Below are 20165 nucleotides of genomic sequence, written 5' to 3' on the forward strand. Positions count from 1 at the left end.
AAAAGCACACAATTCCTGGTGTTTTAGAATAGCTGTTGGAAAACAGGGCCCTCATAACTAAGAGGTTTTAGGGAATCAAAGGCAAGAAAGGTATCACCTGGTCCTTGGACCAGGCTCTGGTGCCTTTCTGTTAAAATGGGTGAACTTTTGGATAATTTGGAATCGCAATGGCCATTATGGGGAAGTTTTGTTTTAGATAAGCCCACCTGAAGCGGCACCCTTAAAAGAGAGGATCCCAAACCTCTCACAGACAATGGAATCCATTATTTGATTGGTATGCAGAAGCTTCTAAAAGACAAAATGACTTACAACATGCAAATAAAAAATCTTTGGTAGAAAACTGACCATCTGAGCAAGTAACCCTATCTTATTCCATCTGCCAGAAAACAATTTGGATGCAACTTTTCCTTTGAGTTTTATACCTCAGACAGAGCTGAATTAAAAAAAAAAAAAAGCCATCTAATTTCTGTGTCTGTATATTACGTATGTCTATATGTGTATATATTTTTCTACCTCTGGATGATACTGCTTTACAAGAGCTCTATTTTAGTGACTTAAAGAAAAACTATTTCTATAAATCAAATATACTCTCAGAAATAAACTGTATGTTTTGTTTTTCAAGTTTCTAAATGCTTTTCAAGTCCCAAAGTTCATACTCTTTGATAAATAAAAAGCTAGTTTAAACATGTTGGTTTAATGAAAACAGGCATGTCTTCAATCAATTTTTTTTTTAATTTTTTTGGGGGGGTAATTAGGTTTACTCATTTATTCATTTTTAGAGGAGGTACTGGGGATTGAACCAAGGACCTTATGTATGCTAAGCATATACTTTACCACTTGAACTATACCCTCCCCACCCAGAGTAGTCAATGTTGAATGCAAATACACGACTTTCTCTACCTGGGCTCACAGATCAACTGAGATACTACTTGCTACAGAATCTGCCAATAAGAAAAACAACTTCAGATGATGGTTAGCTGTTCTTAATGCCTAATCCAAGCATAACTGTTAAAAACAAATGTTTTTTTAAATGAAAATAAGATAAAAGTTTATACTGAGTTAAACTAAATAATAGATTTTCACTGAATATCTAAATCATTTCCAAGTAAAATAAACATTAAATGGTAACATAAATTTATTCACTTTTGACTTTTTAATTTTTACAGGGAAAAAATATTTGGGTCTATTAACAAACATATTTTGCACTATACTGAAAAAAATTGATTATGAGGAACAATATACTATGTATTTATAAGTTTGCTAATCTACCACAGGATGCTCATATATGATACACAATTCACAATTGCTTGCTTTCCAGTTTTTACTGGGAAGCAAAGATTACAAATAGCTTAAAAGGTTAGAAAAAGAGCTGAGAATACAAAATGAACCAAAGAGAAAATGTCAAAACACTTAGAGTAATAAGCGTAAACTAACTCCGCACAAACTGTTTTGCACTGAAGTTGAGAGAATGCAGGCAAAGCAGCAAGTGCCCCTTTGGAAGCTGAAAGCAGCACAACTCCCATGAAAGCTTTCTCCTCCTGTGGGAGGATTTACTGTAACTTCTTATTTTCCAAACTGTGGTTACAGACCACTGGCGAATTATGATTAACATTTATTTAAATAGAGAATATTTGTACAGATAAATGGATAACATTTATCTTCAATGTAGCTATAATTTATAGATTTATTATGTATTTATTATCTATATATAAATAAGAAAATGGTTTCACAAACTGCAAAATAGAATATATGCATGATGTATACTAAAAATAGGAAATACATGCCAGCTTATTAAGCTTTTATTTCAGTTTCTTAAATGGTTTTATATATGTAAGTATGTCCTGGGCCATAATATACACTATATTTCTTACTGTGGAATGATCTAACACATTTGAAGACACTGTTTACCACAGTGAACTGAGCAACAAAAAGAGTCTATGCAACCAGCTGAAAAGGCTTTGTCTTTTCAGATTTAGAGCCAGGCAGCAATCTTTGTTTAAAAGAATAACCCCCATTTCTTCTAACTACTTGCAAGGCTGGAAACTCTGTTGGTAGCTTCCCAGATATTTATAACTCTGTCATCAATTTAGAATTTGACATGCCATCTTTCAAATCTTTATTCTGCCTGCTCAATTTGGAGCAAACCTTTTCAGCAATAATGTGGGGATCCTGTTGCCTCCCACCTCACCATTCTATCATTTCCAGCATAGCAGAGCCATGTCAGGATGAGCCAGAATAAACAAACCTCATACTATAATTTCCAAAAAGCATAAGGCTTATTTTAACTATATTATATAGAAGGAGTTTATATTCATTTAATGTAATTCATAGGCAATTATGCTATCCTAAGAGTAAATTTGTAATTATTCTGTAACAAATGCCTTACATTTACTCAAAAACTTTTAAGTTTTTGAAATTGAGAAAACTATTTGAAGTTATAAAACAGAAATTGTCAGCAAAAAAAAAAGAGTTTTTAAAAAATATAGGTTGCAGTAGAAGATCCCTTGCTAAAACTGATTTGTGAAAGAGCTAAGGCTTCTTGGAACTATGTAACCTTCTGTATTTGCCTTTGAAATCTTTTTGTCATTTGGGTTAAATGAGTAATATTATTTCATAGTGATCTGTGATCCTATTTTGACTAAATATTTTTGACAAACTTTCCAAAAATCAAATTCTAAATGAACTCTTTTTGACATTAGACTACCTCTGGGATTTTTCCAGAGGGTCCCTGGAGCATCTCAAAGGATAGGTTCTCTCTCCTTATAAAAAGGAAGGTATTAAAGTAATTAGGCTTATTTGATATGTTAAATTGCATGGGAAGCATTTTCAAATAAGAAATAATACTAGGTCTCCTTTATGTTAGATCTGTGCAGGTATGGGTACAGGTATTTCAGAAATTACATAACCTTCCTGGAAATCTGATATGTCCTGGTATCATGTTATCATTCATAATTCCAGCTATTATCTTAAAATGTTGTATGTCACAGAAATAACCTAATTCCCTTGTCAACTGCATTATAATGAACTCTTAATCTTTAATTTTTGCTATTTTTAAGTCTTTTGTTATTTATAGACAGTTATTGTTTTACTCCAGTACTTTGCAAAAATGTTCCTACAGCTTCAAGGAACTTCATCTTCAAGGAGATTCATGGAAAAGACCCTGACAAGTACTCAAGAATGCAGGTTTCTGATAACTTTAACATGATAACACTGAACTGGGCAAAAATTTCTAAAAATTTAATGGAAAACTGATAGATTCATAAAGCTGCTAACCCAATATCAAGATCAACAAGAATTAATACAGGAGACTAAATGAACTAATGAGGATGATTACATTTTTATGACTTCTTATACTGGTTCTCTAATGCTTTACTTTTCCAGATTTAAGGAAACTTTTTCTCTTAAGCATCTGTGACAGCAATTTGGTAAAATATACTTTTGAAAGCAAAGATGAAATATTTATCTTTTTTCCCTATCTGAAACCTCCAGGATTCAGAAACACTTATTAAGCATTCTATTGTTAATGACAGTATTTACATAAGTTAAATAATAATCTATTCTCCCTGTAACAGAAAATAACTGGAAATATTGGCTATATTACCAAGTCTTTGACCAGATTATCATACTCAAGAGAGCTATACATAGACTCAGATATAATCAGACAATTTTAAGAAACTGCTTGGGAAAATTGGCCTAGTACCTTGCATACAAGTTTAGTAATCTTAAGAGTTTACATGGTCAATCACTATTCTTGCCACATTTATGTAAATAATGAGACCAAATTTAATACAAATTAGGTTTACCATGATTATCTTTGGCAAAAAAGGGGATAATTATGGAGAGAGAAATTATGTTTGCACCTTTGTACACATTAGATTCTTGTCCTGCTAATTATTGCTAAGGTTTTATTACACACCTGTAAGCTGGACCAGATCTAAACTCCTAATTTTGTCACATATCTGACTACAAATCTTCAAACTAATGTTTCCAATTTTCTCTCACCCTTCTGACCTGAAATCAATAAAAACAAAGATTCCTTAAATATCCTTGGAAGGGACTATACTAGGTCCTCCTCACTAAGCAGGTAACAGCCAAACTTTAGAGACTCAAGCCTTGGGTACACTTCTCACAGCTAAAGAAGGCTCCACTTGACATTCAGTCCTACTCAAGCACTGGAGACCTCCGAATCAAACAGACCAGGAATTGAAGCAGGCAACAGCTGAAGGAGATAGCTTTCCCAAGATGACCAGACTAAGCCTGCACACCATTTTCCACTGTTATTTCCTACCTATCTTTTCCCTCTTTTTCTTAAGAAGAAATGCTCTTAACTGTATTTCTCTATCTATTACAAAAGAGGGAAATTTATCTAATTGTTGGGCTTGTCACCAGAAACTTTGATCTGTTCATGACAATAGTGACACTTTAGTCCATCCTGTGATGAATTTTTTCACCTGTCCCAAGTGCTGCTGCTAATTTTACCTGGTGTCCCTTGATGACAGCTACAAAGTAAGATTTCTGAAGCTTCCCATGGTCCACCCCATTAAGTCTCCATGGTCACCTTAACTGAGAACTTCAAGGAGGCATACATGTCTCCAAGAATGCCTCCATAGGGCCAATCTTTCTCCTTTGGGTCAGAATAAGTACCAATGAACATATGATCAGAAATCTCTTCCTAACATTAGGAAAGCTTGCTGATTCCACAGCCAAAGCAATGGCAATCCAGCAATGGTCACTTGACTCATTGACTGACTAAATTAATTTTGCATAATAGCATGGTCCTTGATTATCCACTTGCTGAGCAAAGAGTCATTTATACTGTAGCAAATACCACCTGTTGTATATGAATAAATGCCTCTGGAGAAACAGAAACTCAATTACACAAAATCAGGAAACAAGCCCATTGGTTACAATAACTTTCATCTGCTGACCCCTACCTTCTCTTCTGACCTATTTAGCTGGTTACCTTCAGGTATGGGCTTCTGGTTTAAAACCATCACACAACATGTTAATTTTAACTCTACTTTATATAAGCATTTTTACATTTTGTACCTGTTGCCTGTTAAATCTTTATAGAAATTACTTACCCAAGAGAGTGATGCTAGCTCAGCTCTTCAAGATGATCTCCAATGCTTAAGCTCTTAATAAGAGATAGATTTTAAAATGAGACATGCCTGAGAGTTCTCCCTCCTACTCTTCCTCATTACTCAAATATGGCCTCAATGGTTTCCAATCGCACTTTCCCTCCCATGTGAGACATGACAACCAAGAAAAGTCCTTCCAGGCACTGAAGGACAAAACCACTAAATGTAGAAGAACTGCTTCTTAGTCAGCAATGCTTTAGAGGAAAGATCTTGATCAAAAGGGGGTAAATGTGAACATAAATAAAGGACATCTCATTTTAAATGGAGTTGGGAAGTCCTGAAGGCAGAACTCTCAAAACATATAGTACTAGGTGGAGCCTGCATAACCAGCAGGAAGAAGGAAGATAAGAACTTTTCTTTTCTTTTTTTTTTTCTTTTTTTTTTTAAGAATGTTACTTTTCTTCTGGTACAAGGGAGAACATTTTCACATAGGAATTCTATCTACTGCTTTTATAAAAATGAAAGAAGATCCCTCTCTGCCCCAGCTTGTTCTAACCACCACTTGCAGCCAATGAGAAATAGCCACGATCTTGAACTCTCATTCTTCAAGGAACTTTTCAAACAATCCTCCCCAATTTCTCCCAAAACCTAATAAAAATAAACCCCTCTCCTTTGTTCTGTTGATTTGCCTATAATTTTCCCATAGCTTGCCTGTCCCAAATTGCAATTCTCTGCTTTTTCCAAATAAATCCATGTTACTGGCAAAATAACTGGCTATTTTATCTCTGAGGTTGACAATGCATATAAATGTAAAATCACTATGTTGTACACTTGAAACTAAAATAACATTGTATGTCAATTATACTTCACTTTAAAATTTTTTCCTACTTCCTGACATCCTTCAGTGTCAATTTCTTCCTTCCCCGTTTCTGTCCTCACGTCTTCAATTCAGCTATTAAATTTGAAATGTGTCTTTAAATCTCCCTTTCTAAAAAGCCCCTAGAGCTGTTCCATTAAGTTGGTTGGTTTAGGTCTAAAAATGGGGCCTATTCCGCCCTTTTAACAACTTAGGTGTTCAGTGCTTAGGTACTTACTCTTTGAATGACTGAAATACTACCTGCTTCCAACGTTCGGTTTCTTTAGTTTAAAGAACAAGTCATTACAGTAAACCAAATACAACTACTCTTGTTTTCTAAACCTTGCTCCTTCACCTTATCAATTTAGTGCGTTCTGTACTGCCTTTAAAGGAACTGAGAAGAGAAAAAGGCAAAACTCACTGACAAACTGAGACAACATGAAACTGATCAGCTGAACTATCCGAACCAGAAGTTTCTGCATTTAATGGTCTTCATCTTTAAAACTGTGTGGCTTCTTAAGTCTTAGGATTCGTCCAGAGGAAGGCAATCAAGCCTCCATTCCCTTGTTGGCTTATTCTGAACCTGCGCCCCACCCCCACCCTCACCCCCGCCCAGGCCCTGACAGCCATGCGCCAAAGACTGCAGCACCCGAGCTCGCGGCCCGCAGGCGCCGCGGACCCCGCCCGGCACGGCCGGCGCGGGGAGGGGGCTCGGAGCCAGGAGCCCGCCTCTGCGGAGGCCCAGCCGGGCGCCGAGTGGGCGCGCCGGGCCGAGGGAGGGGCCTGCGACCAATGGAGCCGCCTGTGCCCGTCCGCCCCTCCCCAGACCGCTACTTAAGTGGCTCCCGATCCACCCCCGCCTCAGTGCGTTACTTACCTCGACTCTTAGCTTGTCGGGGACGGTAACCGGGACCCGGTGTCTACTCCTGTTGCCTGCGCCTGCTGACCCGTAGCCACCATGGTGAGTGGACCGCCAGCCTAGCTCCGGAAAACGGGGAAAAGCGAGCCGGAGGAGCGCAAAGGGCCTATAGCTAGCAGAGGGCTGAGGCCAGCGCTGTCCATTTGGAGGGCGAGGCGGGAGGCGACGGTGAGAGTAGATAGACCCCGGTTTTTGGAGAACAGCTGGGGCCCAGAAAAGGAGAGGGAGGCACTGCGTTTTCTTCTGGAACGCAGGGAGGAGATGGCGGGGCACTCGCTCTCCTCCATCACGGTTGGAGCTCTCATTTATCTCTTAACTCCCGGGCGCGGCGCCCCAAGACCCTGCAGTCTTTTCCCGCGCCTTCCCATCCCCCCCTTTACCCGCTGCCTCAGGCGAGCGCGCGCGCGGGCTCTCCCCGCCCTCACTTCCTCCTCAGCACGAAGTGCGGAGGCGGGAAAGAGCCGGACACAAAAGCGCACGCGCGACCGTTACCTTCCCGCCAGGGAGTGGCGGGAGACCGCCACTGCAGTGGGCGCATGCGCGCTGGGACGCTGCGGGTCCGGCTGGAGGGCGTGTCTCCTGTTACCCTGAGTGGTTTTTTGTTATTAATAAAAGTATCAAGATGAATGTAGAGACGAGCGCCTTTTCAGCGTGCTGCACTCCGCCAGTGTATTAGGACAACTAGTTCCCAACAGCCTGTAGAAGCCATCTGCCCCTCCCTGGCCTCAGCTGCGTTAGGAATGCGTGTGGGAGCAGGTGGTGGCAGTGAAGGGTTTTGAGGGAACAGAAATCGGATCTTGGTCCAGATCTGGGCCGCCGATAATCCCCTGCTGCGCCCTGACAGATGTGGAGGTGTTGGATTGAGCCCAGCGCCTGCGGGAAGCGGAGGATGGTGGGCTATGGTTTCGCCTCTGCAGACGTGGCTGTTGCGGGCCTCTGCAGCTGCGCGGCTCCGCCAGCCGCAGCGGGGCGCCGGCTGGCGGGCGCGCGCGCGCGCACACCCTGAATTGCTCATTCATCCTGTGCCGCAGAGCCCCGCCCCTGGTCTCTGCGGCCAGACATTTCCGCTGCACTGCTCTGGCCACGTGCTTCCTGTGCTGGGAGCTGCCCGGAAATCTGGCCAACTACTCTAAAAGGGGATTCTGGGGTCTGAATGCTAGATGGACGGCCTCTTCCCTATCTTGAACCTCCAAAGGAGGAAGCTGTGACTAAGCTCGCTTCGTGGTCTGAAAAGAGGCCTTCCCAATTTAGAGAGGAAAAGGAAATTAATTAAAAGCAATTTAGATTAAAAAAAATTTTTTTTAAATAGGGGGAAAAAAGCAATGTAGTCGAAAGTTCTCCTCTGGCTGGGAAAGAAGCAGTACATTTTAATTCATTTTAAAAGAGGAATTTATTAATTTTTTCTCTTTGCCACAGCGTGAGTGCATCTCCATCCACGTTGGCCAGGCTGGTGTCCAGATCGGCAATGCCTGCTGGGAGCTCTACTGCCTGGAACATGGCATCCAGCCCGATGGCCAGATGCCAAGTGACAAGACCATTGGGGGAGGAGACGACTCCTTCAACACCTTCTTCAGTGAGACAGGCGCTGGCAAGCATGTGCCCAGGGCAGTGTTCGTAGACCTGGAACCTACAGTCATTGGTGAGTTGACCTCAGTAACCCAAGTGAGATCCCAGGGTCTGGTGCAAGAGGTGTCCTGGGGGCTCCACTGATGCCCTGGGGTTGAGCAGACTTGTGCAGGTTGTTAGTGATGAGTGGCTGCTTTGTCATTTCCAGATGAAGTTCGCACTGGCACCTACCGCCAGCTCTTCCACCCTGAGCAGCTCATCACAGGCAAAGAAGATGCTGCCAATAACTATGCCCGCGGTCACTACACCATTGGCAAGGAGATCATTGACCTCGTCTTGGACCGAATTCGGAAACTGGTATGTTTGATTCTCAAGAATAAAGTAGATTAATGAACCTAAGAGAGATGTTTGAAATATGCTTTTTTTTTAAACACAGGGTTAAAATGTAACAAAGTGATGTTAATTATTTCCTTATAGCTTTTTTTAATTCAATTAAAATATGAACTGTCTGGTGTCATTTTATAAATACAAATGAAGATTTTTTTTTTAATAAAGGAATGCAGAGTCATTTCAGGAAGGTCTGCATTTTTAAAAAAGCATTTCTTGTCAAAATAAGATCTAAATCTTTGGAATTAATGGAAAGTGAAAATATTTACTATGATTATTATGATTGTATCTCAAAAAGCAATAACTGTGTTTTCTCTACTCCTCTTTTCCAACAGGCTGACCAGTGCACAGGTCTTCAGGGCTTCTTGGTTTTCCACAGCTTCGGTGGGGGAACTGGTTCTGGGTTTACCTCCCTGCTGATGGAACGTCTCTCTGTCGATTATGGCAAGAAGTCTAAGCTGGAGTTCTCCATTTACCCAGCCCCCCAGGTTTCCACAGCTGTAGTTGAGCCCTACAACTCCATCCTCACCACCCACACCACCCTGGAGCACTCTGATTGTGCCTTCATGGTAGACAACGAGGCCATCTATGACATCTGTCGTAGAAACCTCGATATTGAGCGCCCAACCTACACTAATCTTAACCGCCTTATTAGCCAGATTGTGTCCTCCATCACTGCTTCCCTGAGATTTGATGGAGCCCTGAATGTCGATCTGACAGAGTTCCAGACCAACCTGGTGCCCTATCCTCGCATCCACTTCCCTCTGGCCACATATGCCCCTGTCATCTCTGCTGAGAAAGCCTACCATGAACAGCTTTCTGTAGCAGAGATCACCAACGCTTGCTTTGAGCCAGCCAACCAGATGGTGAAATGCGACCCTCGCCATGGTAAATACATGGCTTGCTGCCTGTTGTACCGTGGTGACGTGGTCCCCAAAGATGTCAATGCTGCCATTGCCACCATCAAGACCAAGCGCAGCATCCAGTTTGTGGACTGGTGCCCCACTGGCTTCAAAGTTGGCATTAATTACCAGCCTCCCACGGTGGTACCTGGTGGAGACCTGGCCAAAGTACAGCGAGCTGTGTGCATGCTGAGCAACACCACAGCCATTGCTGAGGCCTGGGCTCGCCTGGACCACAAGTTTGACCTGATGTATGCCAAGCGTGCCTTTGTTCACTGGTATGTGGGTGAGGGCATGGAGGAAGGAGAGTTTTCTGAGGCCCGTGAGGACATGGCTGCCCTTGAGAAGGATTATGAGGAGGTTGGTGTAGATTCTGTTGAAGGAGAGGGAGAGGAAGAAGGAGAGGAATACTAATTACCATTCCTTTCAGCCCTGCAGCATGTCCTCCTCAGAGCTTCAGCATTAGCTGACAGGAGTAAACAAAAGCTTTCTGATTAGATTGTCTTCACCTTCAGCTGTGATCATGTATTTTCCATGTGTTCCTGTAAGATTTTCCTATCATGTCTCAAAAGTAAAGGCTTTAAGAAAGAAAATTTGACTTCTGTGCTTTTTCTAAATTGGTTTCTCCAATTCAAGATGTGCTACACCTCCAGTTGTCTCTGCAACAGGGTTGTAATTTCAAGGATTTCATTCCTTATCTGGATATCTCTAAGGAGGGAAGGAGCACACTGATCTGGAAAAGCAGGCGAGCTGAATACTGAAACTGGTCTCACCTCAACCAGTGTTGGAATCCAGGTCCCCAGGGGGCTTGGGAAAATGTAAATTCAGATGACTCATTTTACTCATCTAATTCTTAAGATTGAGTAATTACAAATTAGGTATGAGGAGATTTTTTAATACCCTACAGATAAAACTTAACGGGGGCCTGTTAACTTACAGTGGAATATAATTTCAATGACCCTTGGACAGGTAAATAACTGGCTGGAGGAATATTCAAGCAGAAAGATAAAAAGCTGTGTTTGCCACCCTATAATGGGAGAAAATTTTGCATAGTCAGGATTCCTGGTAGAGTGCCCGGAGTAACCCATGTGCATTTGTGGAAGAGCACTGCTTTAGAAGGTGAAGTGGCAACATTTGTAAAGGTAAGAGTACAGTTTATAGCACTTGGCTACATCTAAAAGACTAGAGGAGGTAGGTAAGTGGAAAGCAAATAAGAGGATTTTTTGGAGGAGGAAATGTACACTTCAAATTCGGAAAGCCCAGGGACTATTGAGACCTAAGGACATGATATAAGAGTAGGGAAGACCAAAAATTTCCCAGTTTTTTCCCTAGTCCATATATACTATAAGCTTAAATGACTGCTGTCAATTCCTGAAAGAAACAATCCATGGGTATTTTAAGAGAAGGCTATTGGGTGACACTGCAGGCCCAACCCAGCAGAACATGTAGCCAGCCACCCCACAGGTCCCAGAGAAAGGAAGATGCCAGGGCTTTAAAGCAGTGAGGGAAACCCTAACGGAATTAGTGATGACATGGAAATAGAATTTTAAGTTACTGCTGAACTCAGAGGAAGACCATCTTAAGTGATGACTGAAGAACCTCTGAAGAGTCCCTCTGTATTTTCTGCAATACAAGAGGGAAAGGTAGGAGCCTGGGAAACAGCAGCAAACCAATGCAGAGAAGAGCTCTTCAGGAAAAGCACACATTAAGTCTACAGTGTGCTGTTGGGGGGCGGGGGTGTGTGTGTGCGCGTGCGCGTTAAGGGTTCTGAGGCACAAGACAGGAAGGTAGGGTACAGAAGTCAGGGTTTCAACTGTATCTAATGTTTTGTTGTTGTTTGAGGGGGGTGTGTTTGTATTTTTAAGAAAAAAAACTAGTAAACAAGGCAGTGTTAAGATGATAGTTTGGTTGGTAGGTTTTTACAAGTTTACTATCCATTGGACAAAACTTTATGGCTTAATATATGTGTATAACTTCATGCAGTTTCTGAGGGTCAGGAATTCAGAAGTGGCTTAGCTGATGGTTCTGTCCCAGGGTTTCTTACAATATTTCAGTCAAGGTGTTGACTGAGGGTGCAATTATCTGAACGCCTGAGTGGATTGGGAGAATTCACTTCTAAGGTTGTTGGCAGGTGGCCTCAATTCTTCACCACGTGGACCTCTCCATAGAACTGCCTGAGTGTCCTTACAACATAGGAGCAGGTTTCCACCAGAAAGTGGTCCACAAGAAGGCAAGCTGAAAGCCTCAATGTCTTATGACATAACCTTGAAAGTCACAGTCATTTCTACAATATCCTATTCGTTACACATGTCAGTCCTATTCAATGCGGGAGAAACTACACAATGACAGGAGGCAAGAATCAGTGGCAGCTATACATAATACCCTCAGATTTGATATTTCTATCAAATAGAACAATGTCAATCATAATTATCCTTTTCTCCCCCTGTATGCTTGAAATATTTCATTTTTAAAAAGGGAGGAAACCTGTAGTTAGGAAGGAAGAGGTTTTTCCATTTTCTATAGCACAAATTCGAATTTCAGTGTATTTAGTTGCCTTTTAAGCTATCCTTTAGAACAGACACCTCCAAGCTACAATCCTCCTAAGCAATTCAATCCCCTTTATACCCTAATTATTTGATTGTGGATACAACTTGCTGCTCGAATTCAGTATTTCCTCTGTTTCCTCTGTTCACACTCATATAATCAAGATGATGACTATAGGTACCAGTAGTCAAAGCCTTTGGTAGCATGAGATACTAAGTTTGGGACACGAGGGCAGTGGGGGGGTATAATGGTTATAATGAAATGCTGAGGCAGCCAGGAAATGACATCTAGCATTCCTTTAGTGGTTCACTGGGATCTTATCATCTATATCCCTGCCCCAGTAGCGATCATAGTGCCTGGTAATGCTTATTGCCCACATAATGTTTCAGTGGAAGTAAAAATAAATAATTATTTCCCTCTTAGGCCAAATTCTTTATTATTCTATTGAATATAAATATTAAACTCTAGGATTTTGTAAAACATATCCACTCTCTTTCCAGGCCCAGATCTCTTTTAGCACCTCCTCAGAAGTTGAGTCCCAGGTTAGAGTGGCCTAGGAAACAGATTGAGACACTTGACTTCTTGTTTTGTCACTAGTCTAGCTCTCTGAAAATTCTGGGTCTTTTCTCCTTTAGCACTACAGATTTCCATCCTACCTTTCTTTGGGGGGGTAGTCGGGGGAGGGGGTAAATACGGCAATTAAGTCTGGAAGGACTTGTAAGCTTATAGATGTTTGTCCAAGCTTGGGAGGTGAGGGGCAGGACACTCCAGGACTGGATAGCTTTGCTCAGCGGAACACAAAAGTCACTGCCAAGGAAGATTTTACAATTTATTTAGAAAAGAAATAGAAATAAAGCCCAAGAAGGGTTTAGTTAGAGATGGTGAGGATGATGATACTGATAATAATATTATTAACCTTGACCACGTTATCAACACCTTCAATTTATACCCACCCACTGTTTTAAAAAATTTTAACATCAGAATGCTCGAATGCCTTCACAACCCAGCATTCTGTAACCTTATCGAAGTGACCTTAAAATGGCAGAAGCCCACTGCTTCATTTTTTTTTACAGAGAACAGATTTAATTGGCAGGGAAGAAGGGAAGTGATACCTGGTTCTGCCTTATAGGATCAGGTGCTGCCAAAAAGTCAGAGGGAATCGAGGGTCTTTTGGCCCAATGGAGGACCAGAGCTATGATTTAGGGACATGCTTAGATTGAGAGGCTTGAGGGAGGGAGGAGAAAGATGCCATTTCCCCCTCCCAATCCCATCAAATTCCTGGCAAATTCCTTAATGCCCTGCAGATGGCACCACTGACAAAGAGTTCTCTGCCCAGAAGAGTCAAGCTCAGATTTGTGAACTCTGCCCTCCCTGTCACCTTGGAGCTGAGCCTAAAAGATACACCGGAATGACTGACCTGGCATTCTTGGGCTTGTCACTTTTTGTTGTGTCCATTCCTGTAGGCAGCTGAGCCTCTTGCTAGGCCACTGTGAGTCAGTCAGCCACAGGAAACCCCAGCTCTTGACTTTAGCTCCTGCCTCTAGGATGCTTCCCAGGGTGGAATGGGTTTAAAAGCATGGCCTTGGGGGTCAATGTGTAGTAATGGAGGAGCATGTTGCCTGATCAATCAGAACTCAATACTGATACAGAGTTAATAACCACCTGATGTTGTGGACATCATCCTATAGATATTGACATCATTGTGTTTTGAGAGCCAGCTTCTTCCATTCTGCCAGCTGGCCCATAAACTGAAATAAATGCCCTACCCGACTCATCCCCCAACTGACCAACCCGTCTCCCAACAGACAGCCTGCTGTATGTTACTGTGCCCAACAGTGATGGAATTAAGCTCATCCCCTCATTCCTGCCTAGGGCCTTTAAACACTCTTCTCTTCTCTCTGCCTGTAATACCTTTCCCAGCCATAAATGATTCCACCACCTTTGCCCAGTTAGCTCATACTGTCTTCCTTTGATGATGAAAACCCAAGTGTCACCTCTTTAAGGCCTTGAAGACTAAGTCAGACTAGGTCAGATTCTCCATTACATATTTTCCTAGAATCTTCACCTTTTCTCTCAAAGCACCTGTCATATTTTGGAATTATATATTTGTGTGATTATATAATTAATGTATTTTCCCACACCAGATTGTATAAGCTCCACGTCTATTGTGCTTACACTGTATCATCGTACCTAGCTCAGTTGCTTACTGCATGGTTGACACTCAGTAAATAGTCTATGGATTAATTTTGAGCAAAATCAGAGATTCAAACTTTTAACTCTGAAAGTTAGAGGCGACTGCCCCTCTACTTCCTTCCCCTTTTCCCCAGGTCAAAAGATCTAACAGAGTGGACAGTGACATCAAATGGAGATGGAAGGGAAAGCTGCTGTTTTCTTCTAAAGATTCTTCATAAATAAGATCTTTTAGCCTCTCTCTGGCCCAGCTCTAGTGGCTCATGATACTAGCATCTGAACTTCTGCTGGCTCACATTAATCAAATGAATGTATGCCATGAACCAAGATGTGACCCAGCTGCTAGAACAGGCTGATGTCACCTTACACATTCCTTCTGTACAACAGTGAGCACAGCTAGGCAGGTGAGCATTCCCACTATCCTATTCACTGGTCTCTCTACTATGCACTGTTACCCAGTTCTGGGTCCCTCAAGAAGAATATGGATAGACAAGACAGTTTCCTTCCAGGAGTGAGTGGAATGGTAGGTTTCCTGGGTAAAGAACTAAGAATGTTTAGATCAGAAGAGAGACCCAGTATAGAGCTGTTGTCCAGAAATGGCATCATACTCATTCCTCAAAGCCCAGAGGGCACAGCAAAGGATGGGGAAGAACATTGCAGCTCACTTTCTAATAATTAGCTAGGACCAACAATGCACCACAGTGTCATCCATGTCATGAAGGACAAACAGGTAGAACGGAAAACTAAGATCCTTCTCCATTCCCAGAGTCTAGGATTTCACAAATTTTCCATCTATCACAATGGTTTATATATGATCCCATCTAAATCTGATTACCTCCCAAAGGTCCCACCTCTTCATATATCACATTGGGGGTGAGAGTTTTAACATACAAATTTTGGAGGCATACATTCAGTCCATAGCATAGCTTGTAGTATTTTCACCTCAGAGGTAAATGAGTTCTTCCAAAGACATAGGACATCCTGGGAACAAAACCACCCTAAGGGTAGTCTTAGAGTGAGCAGAAAATTTTCTGTACTTGGGGCTTTCTGTGGGAAATTTGGGACATGTAGGTAAGCAAAGAGAAAATGAAAATAACCTATAATCTGAATGAAATGTTCTAGACATTATTATTTAAAGAAAAGAGCAACTCTTCCTAATGCACCTCTCTCCCGTCTTCCACCCCAATCACCTCTGGCAGTGGGTAGCCCTGGCTCCTCTGTCTGCTCCTCTCAAAGTGCTGTTCAGCAGTAAGTCTGTATCATAGGGAAGCGCAAAGGTAGACCCACAGGAAGGAGCAGAACAGTGAGCCCTTTAGATACAGATGGAGGTTGCCAGGGCTCTTGAGGACACTGAAGTTCAAGTTCTAATGTTTTATTTACACTGAGTATTTAAGCAGTATAGTAATGAGGGAAATGTAGAAGTGGGGGATATATCTACTAAGAGGAAACTGCAGAATATTGGAGGAAAAGGAGGCTTTGGAGTTAGGCCAAGTTCAAATCCCAATACACCTCTTTCTATTGTAGGTCCCTGTACAAGTTATTTAATCTCTCTGAACTGAATCCTCATCTATTTTTAAAATAAAGTCTATTTTGTAGGGTCCTTGTGACACTGAATAAACTAATCTTTGTAAAGTGTTTGTTAATGTTTAGCACTTAGTGGAGGCTCAGTCTGGATTAGTTCCCTTCTCTGTGTTGCTTGAAGGCGTTTAAATTTATTCCCCATAGTCAAGGTGGCCCCTTCTCTACTAAGAATAGGTAACTAATCTCCTGGGAGATCAAATCCACAAACATTGTTTTGAGTATTTACTGTGAGAACTGCACTGAGTTAAGAACTGGCACTGGAATGAAAGGGGTGAATTAGAAGCCAAATACAGGTTTCCAACACTCTAAGGAAAGGCGAAAGGAGAAAAGGCATACATGGAGGTGAAGTTAAACAATACAAAAGATTTAAATAACAGCTGAAAGTAATGAATGTTATGAGACAGTGCATATGTCTAATTGGTCACTGAACTATGCAACTGGATGTTTCTTTGGGAGTTTAGAGAAGGTGGAAATCCTTTTAGGAAAAGATATTTGGGTTGAGCCTTGGAAGTAAATAGGATTTGGACAAAGGGAGATTTGGTAAGTTTAAAAAGAGAATGATGTAGTGTCTTTTTGCATAGTGTTCTGAGTGGTAATTCAGTAAACAGAGACCCTTTCACCAATTCTGATCATAGACAATGGAAAGAAGGTTGTGCTTCCAGTGGATTTATAAACCTGGGCTCAAGAATCTGTGTGCAAATCGCATTGCTGCTCGGCTCTACCACTTTCTTAAGGGGGTCTAGATTCTTTCTCTCAGTTTTGAGCTCAAGCTTATCTGTGCATTTTTTAATTGATATTTTGCCTTTTAAAGTTCACTTCAGTTGTACATTCTGGATGATGATAAGTCTCTAAGCAGAATCTGTTAGCCAATAGTTACAAGAATCAGATGTAATAGTCTGTGACTTGGGTGATGTCACAGCTCTTTGTAAACTGTAAAGCACTATGAACATCAAATTAATAGGTTCAGAAGCAATCTTACTAGTTTTACACATAAGATCAAGTGTAGCCCAGGATGACCATGCTAGAACCAGAACTCACCCCTTCTAATTATTAGCAATGCCTGCTGTCCCTTTCACAACATTTGCCAATATTTGACTGCCTATATGTCTTGGGCATGAGGCAAGCGGCTAAAGAAATAACCACATTCAAAACAGATATGATTCTTTCCCTTTAGGAACCTGTATGTGGGAAACAAACAAACAAACAAATGCAAACAAATGAAAGTATGGCGACTTGTAATGAATAAAATGACAAAAATAGGTTGCTTTGGATAAGGTAATGGGGGAAGATTCCTCTGGGCAGGTAGCATTTAAGCTCAAGTATGAACCAGTCAAAAGTGAATTGGAAGGAAGGAGGGGAAGAAGAGAGCCTTCCAAGCAGAGGAAACAGCAAGTACAGAGTATTGAAGAAGGAAACAGCTTGGCAGGGTCCACCAGGAACTGACCAAGGTCAGGGTGAGGATGGTGCCAAATTGAAGCAGTAGAGAGGTGCTAGCTCACAGGTCACAAGCTCAAATTTACAGCTAGGCTGACAATGCAAACGGAAAAACTGGTGAGGTAAGTGTTTACTTGAGTTGTAGGGGTTATGGGACACTGGACACACCCTGCCCCATATACAGAGCCATAGGTCCTTGTTGCCCAGCTCTGCTAGATCTTCTATTTAAGATAATGAAATCTGAATTTTTACGGTGGCATCTCCTGATTTTTAAATGTTTGTTCAAATTTGTTAAAAATTCTATGAGCCAAACAAAACATAGCATGTCTAATTAGGCCAGAAGCCACCATTTTGTAACCTCTAAGAGTCTTATAGGCTTAATTTATTTTTATTAAAAAAACAAAAAAGCTGGAGGAATAACCCTCTCAGACTTCAGACAATACTACAGAGCTACAGTAATCAAAACAGCATGGTATTGGCATAGAAACAGATGTATGGATCAATGGAACAGAATAGACAGCCCAGAAATAAACCCACAGACCTATGGTCAATTAACCTTTGACAAAAGAGGTAAGAACATACAATGGAGAAAAGACAGTCTTTCAGTAAGTGGTGTTGGGAAAACTGGATAGCAGCATGTAAATCAATGAAATTAGAACACTCCCTTACTCCATACACAAAAATAAACCAAAATGGCTTAAAGACTTAAATATAAGACAAGACACAATAAATCTCCTAGAAGAAAACATAGGCAGAACATTCTCTGCATAAATCTTAGCAATGTTCCCAGTCTACCCAGGGAATAGAAATAAGAGCAAAAAATAAACAAATGGGACCTAATTAAACTTATAAGCTTTTGCACATCAAAGGAAACCATAAGCAAAATAAAACAACAACCTACGGAATGGGAGAAAATATTTGTAAATGATGTGACTGGCAAAGGATTAATTTCCAGAATATATAAACAGCTCATACAACTTAATAACAAAAAACAAACAACCCAATCCAAAAATGAGCAGAAGACCTAAACAAGCAATTTTCCAGTGAAGACATACAAATGGCCAATAGGCACATGAAAAAATGCTCAATATCACAAATTATCAGAGGAATGCAAATCAAAACTATAATGAAGTATCACCTCACACCAGTCAGAATGGCCATCATTGAAAAGTCCACAAACAATAAATGCTGAAGAGAGTGTGGAGAAAAGGGAACCCTCCTACACTGCTAGTGGGAATGTAGTTTGGTGCAGCCATTATGGAAAACAGTGTGGAGATTCCTCAAAAAACTAAAAATAGACTTACCATATGATCCAACAATCCCACTTCTGGGTAAAAGTCCTGAGGGAACTCTAATTCGAAAAGATACATGCACTCCAATACATAATGTATATAGTGTATATAAGCACTATATACAATACCCAAGTCATGGAAATAACCTAAATGTCCATTGACAGATGACTGGGTAAAGAAGTTATGGTACGTTTATACAATAGAATACTACTCAGTCATCAAAAAAGAATAAAATAATGCCATTTGCAGCAACATGGATGGACCTAGAGATTGTCATTCTAAATGAGGTAAGCCAGAAAAAGAAAGAAAAATACTATATGATATCACTCATATGTAGAATCTAAAAAAAAGAAAGAAAGAAAAAAGGGCACTACGAACTTATCTACAAACAGAAACAGACTCGCAGACATAGTAAGCAATCTTATGGTTACTGGGGAAAGGGAGTGGGAAGGGATAAACTTGGGAGTTTGAGATATACAAATGTTAGCCACCATATATAAAAATAGATTTTAAAAAAGTTTCTGCTGTATAGCACAGGGAACTATGTTCAGTATCTTGTAATAACCTTTAATGAAAAAGAATATGAAAACAAATATATGTATGTATATGTATGACTGGGAGATTATGCTGTATAACAGAAACCGATGCATTGTAACTGATGGTACTTCAGAATTAATTAATTAATTAATTTGGGTGAGGAGGTAATTAGGCTTCTTTTTCTTAAAATTTTTTGTTTTTGTTTTTGTTTGGGGGGATGTAATTAGGTTTCTTTGTGTATTTTTAAATTAACTTTTTATTTTACTTTTTAGGGAATTGAATCCAGGATCTTATGCATGCTAAGCATACATTCTACAACTGAGCTACATCCTCACTCCCATAGGCTTACTTTAAGGCAAGTGAATTTTTTTTTCCTCTAGGGCCAGTGAATTTTTAAGTGCAACTGGATTGCTTTTGAGGGATTTTGAGCAGGGACAGATCTAATTTCTGTTTTAACAAGAAGATTAAAGTACATTGCCTTGAAACAAAGATGAAAGAGGAGTTAAGTACCAGGGTCACCTCTTCTTGACAAGCTAAAAATTCTTCTAGGGCAGGGCCTTGTTCCACTCATGTTTATTCCTAAAATACACTCAATAGGCCCAAGTCACCTCCCTGTGCTCTCCTTTCCTTCCCTGCAGCAGAGTCAAGGACCCAGCCAGTTATCTTTTCTTTCTGTCTCTGCCCACTCTCCCACTCTCCTGGAATTCTGTTCACTCCAAGCTTGGTTGCTAAAAGGGAAATCAGCTCTTCGGGTCCCCTCATTAACTTTCTACTACCAAAGATAGACAGACAGACAAACAGACAGACAAATATATGTGTATATATCCAAGTATATGCTTTTTATTTCCCATGGTTCAATGGCAAATCACTGGGGAA

General features: G+C 40.9%; 1 protein-coding gene across 1 annotated transcript; it reads left to right on the forward strand.

Moving 5' to 3' along the window:
- Positions 1 to 6757: 6757 nt before the first annotated feature.
- LOC102541707 (tubulin alpha-1B chain) lies at positions 6758 to 10304 on the forward strand. Its single transcript, XM_072972859.1, has 4 exons — positions 6758 to 6898; positions 8273 to 8495; positions 8631 to 8779; positions 9145 to 10304. The coding sequence occupies exons 1-4, from the start codon at positions 6896 to 6898 to the stop codon at positions 10123 to 10125; spliced, it is 1356 nt and encodes a 451-aa protein (XP_072828960.1). The 5' UTR covers positions 6758 to 6895; the 3' UTR covers positions 10126 to 10304.
- Positions 10305 to 20165: the final 9861 nt, after the last annotated feature.

This window comes from Vicugna pacos, chromosome 12, assembly GCF_048564905.1.
Source record: "Vicugna pacos chromosome 12, VicPac4, whole genome shotgun sequence".
Taxonomy (NCBI): domain Eukaryota; kingdom Metazoa; phylum Chordata; class Mammalia; order Artiodactyla; family Camelidae; genus Vicugna; species Vicugna pacos.

Coding starts and splice junctions, on each gene's coding strand:
- LOC102541707 (XM_072972859.1), top strand. Junction 8,496..8,630: donor CCTGGAACCTACAGTCATTG/GTGAGTTGACCT, acceptor TGTCATTTCCAG/ATGAAGTTCGCACTGGCACC. Junction 8,780..9,144: donor TGGACCGAATTCGGAAACTG/GTATGTTTGATT, acceptor CTTTTCCAACAG/GCTGACCAGTGCACAGGTCT.